At 34.6% G+C, this 13,455-nt stretch overlaps 1 protein-coding gene across 1 annotated transcript in view; it reads right to left on the reverse strand.

Annotated features, from left to right (window-relative positions):
* LOC148947570 (AH receptor-interacting protein) overlaps positions 1-13,455 on the reverse strand; it is a 43,666-nt gene that overhangs the window by 9,290 nt on the left and 20,921 nt on the right. The window contains exons 2-4 of the mRNA XM_089096155.1: positions 10,306-10,497; positions 3,328-3,502; positions 1,673-1,859 (exon numbers count right to left, since the gene is read on the reverse strand). Of these exons, the coding sequence (XP_088952281.1) occupies positions 1,673-1,859; positions 3,328-3,502; positions 10,306-10,497 (554 nt within the window). The remainder of the gene's footprint in view (positions 1-1,672; positions 1,860-3,327; positions 3,503-10,305; positions 10,498-13,455) is intronic.

Consider the following 13,455-nt stretch of genomic DNA (forward strand, 5'->3'; position numbering starts at 1 on the left):
TCGAAATCAGCACGCCTCTTCATCTACTTCGAATAGCCCTCCACTGACGTTGCTAAGTTACACAATAAGAACCTGTTCTTCCCGACTACATAACACCACAAGCAGCAAACAACATTCGATCTTACAAGCAGTAAGACCCAAATATTACGGAGCACAAATTCTAAGAGACCAGGTCAGTTAATACCTATCAAAAAGAGATATATATGACCTTTTTCAGAGGTTATACTGCCACGTGATGGCACGTCCGTCCCTAGATACATATGGAGTCAATAAAGAAATAACAGTTATTACAGACAATTATACTTAAACTTCTTTGTATTTTATTATATTTTAAATAGCTATAAATTTAATTTTTTTGAACTTATTTTTTTAATTTTTTTGTTTATTTTTTTTTTGTTTTATATTGTTATTTTTTATATTCTAATTATATATTAAATAATTTCAAATTTAATCTTTTATTATATTTTAAACTTCCTTTGACCAAGCTGAATCCCTTTAGACTTTGTTAAATTATACATACCACCGTAACATTGACATAAGTAATATAGTGAAGGGGATGGGGCAGGGATAGTTGATCTTTACTCTTGGGGGGGGGGGGCAAAGCTCCAGAAAATGATTCTTAGGCTTAACTTCCCCTTTACCTTTAGATTCTTCCAAAATGAAGATGTATTAGCAGCCCCATAGCCTACCTTCATTTGGAATAATATATTTGAACTAACTGTATAATATGGAGTAATTTTGAAACGCTTTGATTATTAGGTTATTTTCTTTAAATGAATCTATTGATGTTTATTGCAAATTTTCTTTCTCTGTTCTTTTTTCTTTGTGTGTTATATCTATCGTTTTGTATCTTTCTTTGTGTATCTTTTTTTAATAGTTTTAATATTTAGTACGTCTTAAGCGTCTATGTTTAGTGTCGTTGTTGCTTTTCTTGATCATGCATCTTCTTGTACGCCAGAAATTGAACTTTAGCCATGTGGGTCCATTTGGTATTTTTTGTTTTGTTCTAAAGTTTCGTTTACAGATAAAAATGATTCTTGGTGGTGGTAAATTCTTGGCAGGCAGCCACGAAAAAACCTGCTGACAAATCCTTTGAAATAAGCCAAAAGTTTTAATAAGTTTCTTTAAAACAGACTTTTTATTTACCACATTTTGGATTCTTAAGCGTTTGTATATTGCTTTGACAAATCATGAGTGATCAACCAGGGTTGTCAGTTGATCAAGCACAAAAAAAATCACAAGACCAACGGTGAACAGTATTCCGCGTTAATACACTTACTGAAGTTATACACTCTCTTTTTTTTCGTAAAGCCCAGTAAACTTTGAAAAAGTTTTAACTGGAATCCTTCTAAAATTTTTCAAAATAAAAAAGCTAAATTAATAAAAAAGCATAAAAAAACAAAATATCTGAACAAGGTCTTACCACCTGTCAATAAAAAGTAAATAGGGAAAAAAGCAAAAAGTCTTAATAAACACGCTAGAAAAACTACAATGTTGCAAGAAGTCACTATATATGAGAAAAATATCTTTGACCATTAGTCAACACAGAATTAGAGGTAGGCTACAATCAACCAGAATTATCGACAACCTTGAAACAAGCAATTTTTCTTCTAAAAATCCCTAATCTACGCTAAAATTGATGACTAATTAGCTATATATGTGTTTATATTACCTTAATATTAATTGTTCTAGAGTTCCAAGAGCCATAGCATACTGTTCAGCAGCCATTTCATATTTTTTATTTTTATACAATTCATTTCCTGCTTCTTTAATTTTGGATAAATTTGATAATTTTTCGTCTGGGTCCATCTGCCATATCTCCTTATTATAATCTCCAGGTAGCTCCACGCTTAACAACTCTAAAAAAAAAATGACGATCGCAAATAATAGCAATATATTAAGGTATATGTTCCCTCTAAAACAAGTGATTTTGCAACAAACCTTCAGCTGTAAATTGTACGAAAAGAACAAAGTGCTTATATTTATAAAATAAATAAATTTATAATAAATTTATATTTATAAATAAGTAAAGGTAAAGTATCAGGGGGTTCACCTGCGCAACACGGACCTCCTTGGTTTTCACGTAAAAACTCTTTTTTATAGCTTGGTAAATTAGTTTTTGAAATCTGGAATTTTCGAAGTTTGAGGTAATATATTGAAGATTCTAAATATAGTTTTTTAAATGAGGAAGTACTTAGTTATTTTAGGGAAAAAATCTTAAATCCTTTATAAGAAAGGTGATAAGAGTGAACAACTAAATAACAACAATTATCAGTTTTTTAGCATCAAAAAATCCAGGATTTTTGTTGTTGGTTTTTTTTTGGGGGGGGGGGGTTATGATACAAGGCTTACAAAAAGAACTTTTTTACGTGTGTTTTTGTTACTTTTGTACGAGCAGGACCAAAATTTAGGAGGGGGTTCAAAAGGCGATAACCCCCCTCCCCCTGGATACGGCTCTGATTGGTAAAATCCACATATTACACCGAACAGTTTTATGTACTAGGATTGGTTGTGTTATTAGCACATCTCCTTTCTTTTAATTCTCTTGTGATTATTCAGCATATTGAGCATATGAAATACTTTAATTAAACCTATTTATACAAAAGATGACTAGAGTGAGTGTAACAATGACGAGGTATTAACTTTATTTCTGTAGGAAGTCACTTACTTAACATGATGATACTTATTCGATTAAGAGGTACTGTAGCTAAAGTGTGGTTTTATTTAGTAAGTATGGTATGGTTTTGGGAAAGGAAGATTATGGTTTGACCAAATTTTCACACTTAAAATGAGTCAATAGATTCTTTTGGTCCACAGTTTTAAAGATTATGAACAGGCACTTGCTTAACCTGACAGAAAAGCTTTAGTAAAGGTTTTATCCTTGTATGGAAAACCAATAAGTAAATTAAACTAATTTGTGCTATGGAGTGTATGAGAATAACGGTGTGCAATCAGGAGCTTAAGCAGGGCTGTGTCTTACCCCTGTTTATATAAATTATTTTAACGGCCTTAGTTCTAAGGCTGCATAATACACCTGTGTCTTACCGGTCACTCAAGGATAAAATTCCCCTAAAAGCCCACTCAAACTATTCAGGTATATCTACGTGCACTCTAATTCTAGGTTCAAGGCCTATATTTTCCCTAGGGAGGAGGGACGTAGAGTAAACTTTCCAGCCATAATTTTTCAATTGTCGTTAGAGCGAAACATTCATCGCTGTGTGCAGCTAAGATTATGCGTATTTAACTATCTCGACAAAAGAAACTTTGTCCTCAAAACTCCCCCGCCCCCCTACTCAATAGAAGGTCAGTATTAACTAATGATAATACCTATAGTGAACTCTAATTGTTTCGGCTCTTTGAGAAGTTTGTCCAAATCTTCATAGCCAATAGTAGCATTATCTGTCATCAGCATTCCACAACAATTATGATTGCTTTTGTTTGGTGAGGTCTTGTTATACATATCCCGAAGAGTCTTGGAAACAAAAGGATACGACGATACCAACTAAAGAAAAATAAGCTGATATTAAAAACATCTAAATTTAACATTTCTGACATGGCATTTGACTGACATTTGACATGGTAAATTTGACGTTAATAAAATTTTGATAAAACGTAGCTCGGCGATTTAATTAAAAATTTACAAAGTTATTTTAAATTTAATTAAAATTTATTATAACAGAAGGAATAAGCTATGGCTAAAGGGGTGGTCGTTACTACTAAGGACAAATTAAACCATGGAAATTGAGCTTCACAATATCACAGTTTGTGATCTTTAGTCTTAACACCTAAGATAAGATTTTGATTTTTAAGACCTGATTTTCCGACTGCAATTGTCCTGTTCTGTGAACCAATACCTTAACTTTTTTTTCTAATTCTAGTTCCCCCGCTGTGGTGGAGCCCATCTAGCATGAATGGTTGTTCCGTAAGAGCTTTTCTATTTTTTTTTTAAAGGAACTTTTTGCATTTCAGACAAAAAAAACAACAACAAAAAGCAAAAATCCTTACGCAAAACCAACAGAAATTATGAGGAAAGAGGAATAAGTCACATTTTCGAATTCAACCTTAAAAACTACCTTAGAAATTTCTGCCGAACCATTTTTCAAAATATAAAACATTCAATCTTTTTTTTTAACAAACTTAAAACGCTATTATACAAGGTAATTAAATTATTAATGCAATTTAAGTAAAAACCCGACCAAAAAACAAAGGAAAGAACAGAACGTAGAAAAAAACGAGCAATTATATTTTAAACAATGTAGTTACATAATAGAATGCGTGAAAGTAATATGAACGTGGGAAAGTAATTATTTTTGAAAAACTAAACTTTAATACTTCAATTTTGGAAGATATAATACTTTGAATAAACAGCTTAAGGCAAAACAAGTTGAGAAGACTCAACTATTATCCTTCTAATCTGAAGCTTTCCTGAAGCTTCGAAGCATATTTTACTAACGACGGTTGTTGCATAAATTCAGCATAATTTTTTTAAGCTGAATTTGAAATTACGATTAGAACTTTAGCGTCAACACTGTTCGATCTTTTTATATGCATATCCTAAGTAATACTTTTAGAATGCTAATATTACTACTATATCACCAATATTTCGAGTAAGTTTGTTTTATTTTTTTATTTTATTCTATTTTGCTGATGACGGCTGTTGCATATATACCCAAAATATCTGCTTAGGCTGTAGTCACTGTATTCACTAATTTCCTCGTTATCTTTTCTTGTTTTGAATGATGGAAAAGCAGTATGGTCTTCATCAGTAAATGTTTCAGTATTTATGTCTATCTTTTTTATTATTTTTTTGGCTGGGATAAGCTGTTTTTGTTGGCTTAAAAGAAAAGTCAAATACTGCAGGACAAGGGGTAAAAATAATTAATATTAAGCAACTTTAGTAGCCCCACTCCATACGGCTTTCCCAACCCTTTTTATGCATTATATCAGCTTTCTCAATGTGACTATTGTTTCTCTTTGTACGAAGCTTAAAATATTTTACTTAATTATAGAATCTTTCAAAGAAAAAAGTAACTATATAGTAACTTTACAAAATAAGAAGCATTAGTTAAGCTGTCTCAACAAGATTTTTGAGTATTTTGGCTGAACCGAACCTACGTGAGGTGATGAGGCTGAGACTCTTATCTTATGATTTTAACTTTAAAATTTATATTATCAATGAGACTTTTTGAGTAATTTTCTTTCTTTTTCTTTATTGTGTTTTGCTGATTACGGCTGTTGCATATATACCTTATAGTATATTTGACACACAAAAAAACCGAAGGGCCAGGGTCACAAAAAAAGTCATCACATTCCACCAGTACGATGGGTTATACCCATACAAATTAATCGTGCCAGATTCCTAATACGAATAAAATACCCCTTTCCCAACAATTTGTTTCCACCCAAGGTTCACCCCCATCGTCTACTCCAAAAATTTCTTTTCTCAAAACCCTTAAGCCTTCACACTCCCCCAGAAAATGTAATAAATTTTCCTCCCACTCTCCAAACATCGGGCAACTGTAAGGACCACTCTTCATTCTAACCCTTCCCAAATATCTTCTTCTTCCCCAAGTGGCATAAAATTACCTCTGCAAGAAATTACCCACATAATATCCTCCCTAAATAGTTTAGCTCTAAAATATGCATCCTCTCCCCATACCTCTTTTACCCAAGAATACAAAGCAAGAGAGACAGACGTTCTGATCTGGCACCCCCACTTCTGAATTTTCTGATCGACTAAAACAGAATATACTTGTTTGGACACCTCTTCCACTTGCCTACCCCTACATCCTCTATATTCCATTCATAACATAGGCAGTGCAAAAGCGCTGCCTAAGTAAATAGCGATGGGCACAACGTGTTAGTTTTTTTTTAGATCAGGGTACTTCGTATAGAAGGAATTGTCGTAGAAACTTCCAAAAGGGTTCATTCGATTGGAAATTGAAAGGGCTAGTGCCTTTTTTAATAGTCGAAAGTGAATGGAGGGCAACTAACGCCCCTCCCATGCCCATCATTTCTCCAAACACATCCAATCAAGATTTTGAAACAGCCATTTTGTTCAGCGTAGTCGAAAGGTCCGAAAATTATGTCTTTGAGTGTGACAACCCCCCTTACCACAGCCCTCAGGAAAAGGGTTGCAAGTTATGGCCCGGGGGCATATAAAGTTTTTATAGAAAGGGAGGTCGTATAAACTTCTGAGGGGCTCATTGGATAGGTAATCAGATGTTCTAGTCCCCTTTTTAAGAGTCAAAGTGATCGGATGGTAGATACCCCTCCACAAGTCGTATTTTCCCGAAATGCATCTGATAGAAATTTTGAGATGGTTATTTGTTGTCGTAGAGACTTCGAAAAGGGCTAATTCCATTGGAAATTGAAAGGGCTAGTGCCTTTCTTAATGGTCAAACGTGATTGGAGGGCAACAAGACCCCCCCCCCCCACACCCATAATTTGCCCAAACACATCTAATCAAAATTTTGAGATAGCCCTTTTGTTCAGCTTAGTTGAAAGGTCTGGAAATTATGTCTTTAAGGATGACACCCCCTCCCCCCAACAGCCCACAGCGAAAGGGTTGTAAGTTATGCCCGAGGGCATATAAGGTTTTTACGGAAAGGGTGGTCGTATAAACTTCGGAAAGGGCTCGTTGGATTGGAGATCAGAGGTTCTAGTGCCCTTTTAAGAGTTAAAGTAATCGGAGGGGAGCCACACCCCCACGTCATATTTTACATAAATGCATCCGATAGAAATTTTAAGATAGCCATTTGTTCAAAAATGGTCCAAAGATCATATAACATGGTCTTTGGGGTTGAAACAATCCCCCAGAGTCCAGGGATAAGGGTTGTAAATTATGCCCCAGGGGGCTATGAAATTTTTAAGGAAGAGGTGGTCGTTAGAACTTTAGAAGAAGATCATTTGACTGGAAACATATAGTTCTAGTTCCCTTTGAAGTTAAACGTGATGAAGAGCAACGACCCCCCCCCTCCTTGATATCCCTCTTTTTCCGAAAAGCTTTGAATTGAAACTGGGAGATAGCCATTTAGTTACCAATAGTCCAAAAATCATATGACAATGTCTGTAGGATGGACACAACCCTCCAGAACCCAGGGGTAAGGGTTGTAAGTTATGCCCCGGGGCCAATGAGGTTTTTATGGAACGGGTGGTCGTATAAACTTTGGATCAGGTGTAGCTCATTTGATTGGAAGTCGGAAGTTTTAATGTCCTTTTTAAGAGTCAAAAGTGAGGATAGGGCAGTCAGTCCACCCAAGCTTATCATTCCCCAAAACGCGTCTGATCAAAATTTTAAGAGAGCTATTTTGTCCAGCATTGTTGAAAAGTCCAGTAATTATGTCTTTGGGGATGTAAATCTCCTCACAGTCCTCAGGACAAAGGCTGTAAGTTAGACAATTCGTTCATTGTTTACGTATAGTATATGTAATTGAAAAATATATGCATGTTTGAACTTTAATTTCCAAGAAGACAAAGGTGAACCTTTAAGAGAATGTTGAGGGGAGTGTTGAACGAAATCAAAATAGGTTATTTGCATACGGAATAACTCAGTAATAACTGAGTATATTAATTAGGAAAATTCAGGATATGATAAGGGAGATGATCAAAAATGCAATATTTGCATGTTACCAATACTACTACAATTACCACCACTACTACTACCACACTACTCAATTTAAAATAACAATATTGAGGGGAAATTTGACCTAAATCAAAAGACGCTATGTACACGTACATTGTCAAAAAAGCGTATCTCAATAATTGATTTTGGTATTAAGTTTGTTATTAAGTTGGTATTAACTTTCAGAGAATGCTTAAAGGGAAAGATCATCTGACCAAAAGGCAATACGTGCACACTAATACTAATACTACTGTTACTGCTACATTTGCTACTACTACGACTTCTATTGCAACTACATGTAAGGCTAAGAGCATTAGGATGAAAGTTTCAAAAAGTATATGAGCAAAAAGTTTACCAAAGGGACATATCGGCAATGCCATAGCAATAGCTGATAATATTAAGTTGAAACTTCCAGGACTTGATGAGAGGGATGTTCTAGTGACCAAAAGGCAATATGTTACGAGTACTACTGATATTACTATTAATACTAGTTCTAGTGATATCAATACTACTACTATGACTGCTATCACAACTATGCCTTAGAGCATGAAGGTGAATTTTCAAGGAATTTTGTGGGGGAGGGTGGACTGAATCACAACACGCCATCTGTATGCAGGTTGTCAAAGGGGCGTAAAAGCAATATCTTAGAAACAGTTTGGTCTGTGAAGTTGAAACTGACGGGGCCTACTGTGAGGGACCAAAAGAAAATATTTGCATCCTTATGCTACTTCTTCTACTCATAGTATTATTCTACTGCTTATACTGCTGTAACTGAATCGAAACACACTATGCGCACACACGTTGTCAAGGGGACGTATCAGAAATGATTCAGCAATAGTTAATGGTGTTAAACTGAAACTTTCAGCGTGTGTTGAAGGGGATGTTGAAAAAGCCAAAGGTGCTATGCCCATACAGCTACAAATATTGCTACTATGCAAGCTAAGGGCATTAAGGTGAAACTTTTAAGGAATATTAGGCGAATGTTGACCTAAATAAAAACAAACTATGAGCATGTGGACTTTCAGAAAGTTGACAAAGCAATAACTTAAGAACAAATTACATCACTAAGTTAGACCTTTAAGTGTAAGTTGTGGGGGATTTTGAAATGACCAGAATGCACTATTTGTATAGTTTCAATACTACCATTACAGTTACTGTAACTAATAACGCTAAAGGTATTAAGGTGAAACTTTTCGGGAACGCTTAGGGTGAGTTTCAATTAAACGAAAAAACTGTATGCATGCAGGTTTTCAAAAGGGCATATAAGCAATATCATAGGCAGCAACAGTTTTTAATGGCAAGAAATATCTTTTAAACTTTTAAGGAGCTAATTCAATTCAAAATTAAAAGTTCTATTGTTCTTTCAAGACTAAAAAGGGCACGCAGCCCTTCTCTCAAGCCCATCCATTTTCCAACACATCCAGTCAAAATTTTGAGACAGCCATTTTATTAATCATAGTAGAACGGTCCAGCACCTATCTCTTTAGGTATATTGGGCATATCAAACTCCCACACTTATGCAATTGGCCCATTATGCTTTACAACTAAATTTTGCTTTAAAACTAAATCAAAAGGCATTGTATTTATAGTTGCCAATAAGAAACCTCAGCAATCTATCGAGAACTACTGGGGGTATTAAGTTGAAACTTTCGGGGTTACTGCTATTACTACTTCTGCTCTTATAATGAAAATAGACAAAAAAAAAGTTTAACTGTATCACGGTTGTCAAAGATCATAGATAGAATCATTTGGGAATAATATTAAGTTTTGTTTTTCAGGTAAACTCGAGAAGGTATGAAACTAAATTAAAAAATACTATTTGTGTCAGGATTAAAAAAAAGTTTCTCAAACATACAAATAGCAACCCAAAATATGGATTATTATAGAAAAAAAACGACAAGTTACAAAAAAACTTTTTTTCCATGAAAAAGACTATGTCAATAAAAAACGAATAGAAATTAATTTTAAAAAGTTTCTCCACAAAACAAGTTTTTCAAAGAAAAGTAGAGCTTCATTATGCCAAAAATGAGCAGAAACAAAGTCAAATAATCTTCCAAGCATAAAATTACGACAAATAACTATCAATTAAAAAATGAGACTCAAGACGAAAAGAAACTACAATAAATAACCGAGTCAGACTCAAAACGAGCAGAAATTAACACGAGCAGGGCTGATAACCATCATGCATTCTCAAGATCAGAACATAATTTGCACTTTACCGAGAAAAAAAACAACAAAAAACAAATGACCGTGGATTGTCAGTTTAATTTACATATACTGATATTTTTTCCTTGAGTTTTTAATAATTTTTATTTATTAAAGTAAAAAATGGTGAAAACATTTAAAACGTATTTTGTTTACAGTGAAGCGTAAATTATTTGTTTTGTGGGAAAAGTTTTTAAAATTAATATACCCAAAATATCTTCTTAGGTTGTAACCAATGCGTTCACAAATTTCCTCGCTATCTTCTCTTGTTTTCCATGATGGAAAAGCAGTGTGGTCTTCATCAGCATTTGTTTCAATGTTATTGCCAATTTTTTTATGTTTTTTTTTATTGCTGGGACAAGTCATTTTGGCTGGCTTAAAAAAGGGAAAGATGGTAGGTCTACTCCAACCCATCAAAGACAATTATGAAAAATAAATACAGCATTTGCATTATATTAACTTGCAAAGAACCTTACACTAGGCTCTACAGAAAAAATTGCCACTTCTCCAATTCCCATCATTCGGACAGCGGACTCCCACACTTCTAGTTTAAACTCTTTGCCAATAAGAAGTTCAAAAGGCTGTCCAAATTTACGAGAATCATCAACAATTTCGCCATTATGGCTACCATCATCATTAGCTATTCGTGTTTGGAAATGAAAACAGACCTGTAAAATATTAACGCAAATGATTAATTTTGTCACGAGAGTTGTTAAAACAGTGTTCCAATGCATATTCAGCAGGATTCCTTTGCTTACTAGCCAGATACATTACTAGCCATATATATTACTAGCCAGCACATTAATAGCCAGCAAATTACTAGCCAGATACATTACTAGACAGCACATTACTAGCCAGTTACATTATTAGCCAGCACATTACTAGCCAGCCCATTACTAGCCAGAAACATTACTAGCCAGCACATTACTAGCCAGATACATTACTAGCCAGCACATTACTAGCCAGATACATTACTAGTCAGCACATTACTAGCCAGATACATTACCAGCCAGCACATTACTAGCCAGATACATTACTAGCCAGCACATTACTAGCCAGCACATTACTAGACAGTACATTACTAGCCAAATATATTACTAGCCAGCACATTACTTGTCAGATATGTATGGGGACCTACCTAGTCACTAAGGTAAATACTGCTCTGTAAACATACAAACAGAAATTTATTCAGCCTCATCTTTTTAAGTGATTTATTATGCTTTGGTTATGCTATTCATTATCACAATTTCAGTCAAGCCAAATCATGGGCACCCGCATGGGGGCATGCCCCCATGAAATGGTGGACTATAAAGTAATTATGAGGATATCAAAAGAAGGACAGCCAAAACTTATGGTATTGTTCAATAAAACTGAACTCTAGGAGTTCCCATATTATTTTTGAGAAGAATGCTATTGTTTTGTGTATTCTTTTGTGATTAAATTCCTTCTTTCATTTTTTTTCTTTTGGTTTACTTGACATACTTTATTCATTACCTTTCAAAAAAAAAAAAAAAAAAAAAACTCCTGTCCTTTGCCGACCGTTAAAAACCAGACAGAGAACATTGAACTAGCCAGAGAACTAGCCAGCCCATTACTAGCCAGAAACATTACTAGCCAGCACATTACTAGCCAGATACATTACTAGCCAGCACATTACTAGCCAGATACATTACTAGTCAGCACATTACTAGCCAGATACATTACCAGCCAGCACATTACTAGCCAGATACATTACTAGCCAGCACATTACTAGCCAGCACATTACTAGACAGTACATTACTAGCCAAATATATTACTAGCCAGCACATTACTTGTCAGATATGTATGGGGACCTACCTAGTCACTAAGGTAAATACTGCTCTGTAAACATACAAACAGAAATTTATTCAGCCTCATCTTTTTAAGTGATTTATTATGCTTTGGTTATGCTATTCATTATCACAATTTCAGTCAAGCCAAATCATGGGCACCCGCATGGGGGCATGCCCCCATGAAATGCATGCCCCCATATTATTTTTGAGAAGAATGCTATTGTTTTGTGTACTCTTTTGTGATTAAATTCCTTCTTTCATTTTTTTTCTTTTGGTTTACTTGACATACTTTATTCATTACCTTTAAAAAAAAATTGACCGTTTTTTTAGCGTAAGCAAAAGTATCATGTTCATATTTCATAGAACTATGCCCTTTCACGAAGTGTAATTAAATAAAAAACAGGTTTTTTCAACTGAAAGTAAGGAGCAACTTCAAAACTTAAAAAATCTGAAATTATCCTGTGTATAAAGGGTACTATTTCCCCTCAACTCCTATTACGTTAAGCTAAAGTTATTTAGTACGTTAAAAAATCTTCTTTTTCAAATTCAATGGTTCTTGTATTTGAGCAGATTTTCTTCAGGAATTTGGACAGAAAGTCAAACTTTAGAGTAAAGAGCAAGGATTTGAGGAGGAAAAGGTCCCCATCATATATTGTATAATTTCTGTTCGTTTTAAGTTTCGAAGTAGATCCTTGCTTTCAGTTGAAAAAAAACCTGATACGATGAATTGCAATTATTAAAGTATTGGACAAAATTTGAATAAATTGTCAAAATTGCAACACACAGTAGTTTAGTCAATAAATCCTTAATTACACTTTTACTGTAGAACTTCAAGTGGACGAAGAGAAGTATTATTGTTCATGTGGATGGATATTCTGAATGACTCATGATCTTCTACATGGCTGAAGCCATCACAACCTCTACAATATGGTTCTCTGAGCGGGCGTTCAGACGCTGGATCCTGTCTCAGACTCTGTCCACGTTTCCTGCTCAGAATGGTTGAAAGTCCTAGGTATTTTAAGAAATAGCAAATTCACAATCATAATTGTCACCTAAATAGGTGTATACAGTTCTGGAAATGTTGCTCGATAATTCCTATTTTCAGCTTTCAACCATTCTGAGTTTCATTTATTTATTGATAGTGATTCGTGGTAGTTTTATGCTTAGAAGATTATTTTACTTTATTTCTGCTCATCTTAGGCTTTATGGAGCTTTTTACTTTTCTTTCCAAAACTTGTTTTGCGGAAAGTTTTTTAAATTAATAAATACAAAAAGAGAAATATTAGCCTACCATTCAGAATGTCTGAAAACAAAGTTCCTTGCAGCATGTGCCCCCCCCAAAAAAAAAACTTCCTGGCAGGCTCATGATTGCCAAGCTCGTCTTTTCTATCTCTGTGCTGGTAGTCATATGAACTAGTATAGCAATCAAGATGGATGCTATACTAGTTTTCAGTCCCCCCTCCCGCTCTTCCCAAAATTCATTCTATATTCTTAAGGAGGCTTAATGAGAGTTAGGATATTTGGCATTAAAATTGACTTCTTGAGGCTTCTACCCCCCCCCTCCTCCTCCTTCACAATAGCTGATGCACACTCACAAATCCCTGTATATAATTTTAGGAAATAAAAAGCAAATCAATTTACTAAAACAAAGCTTTAAAATAATTGTCAGTAATCATCCTATTGCTCGCAAGTGTGATTTAAGGTAACGTAGGGTAATAGTCTTCTGCAATAAGAAGGGAGATATCGCCCTGCAGGACAATTATAAGGCTTAGTCTAAACGAAAGGAGGTGAGACGTAAATGCCTACTCCCCCTTA

Source organism: Artemia sp. Qi Xiang Cuo, chromosome 10, assembly GCF_049724085.1.
Source record: "Artemia sp. Qi Xiang Cuo chromosome 10, ASM4972408v1, whole genome shotgun sequence".
In the NCBI taxonomy this organism is placed as follows: Eukaryota; Metazoa; Arthropoda; class Branchiopoda; order Anostraca; family Artemiidae; genus Artemia; species Artemia sp. Qi Xiang Cuo.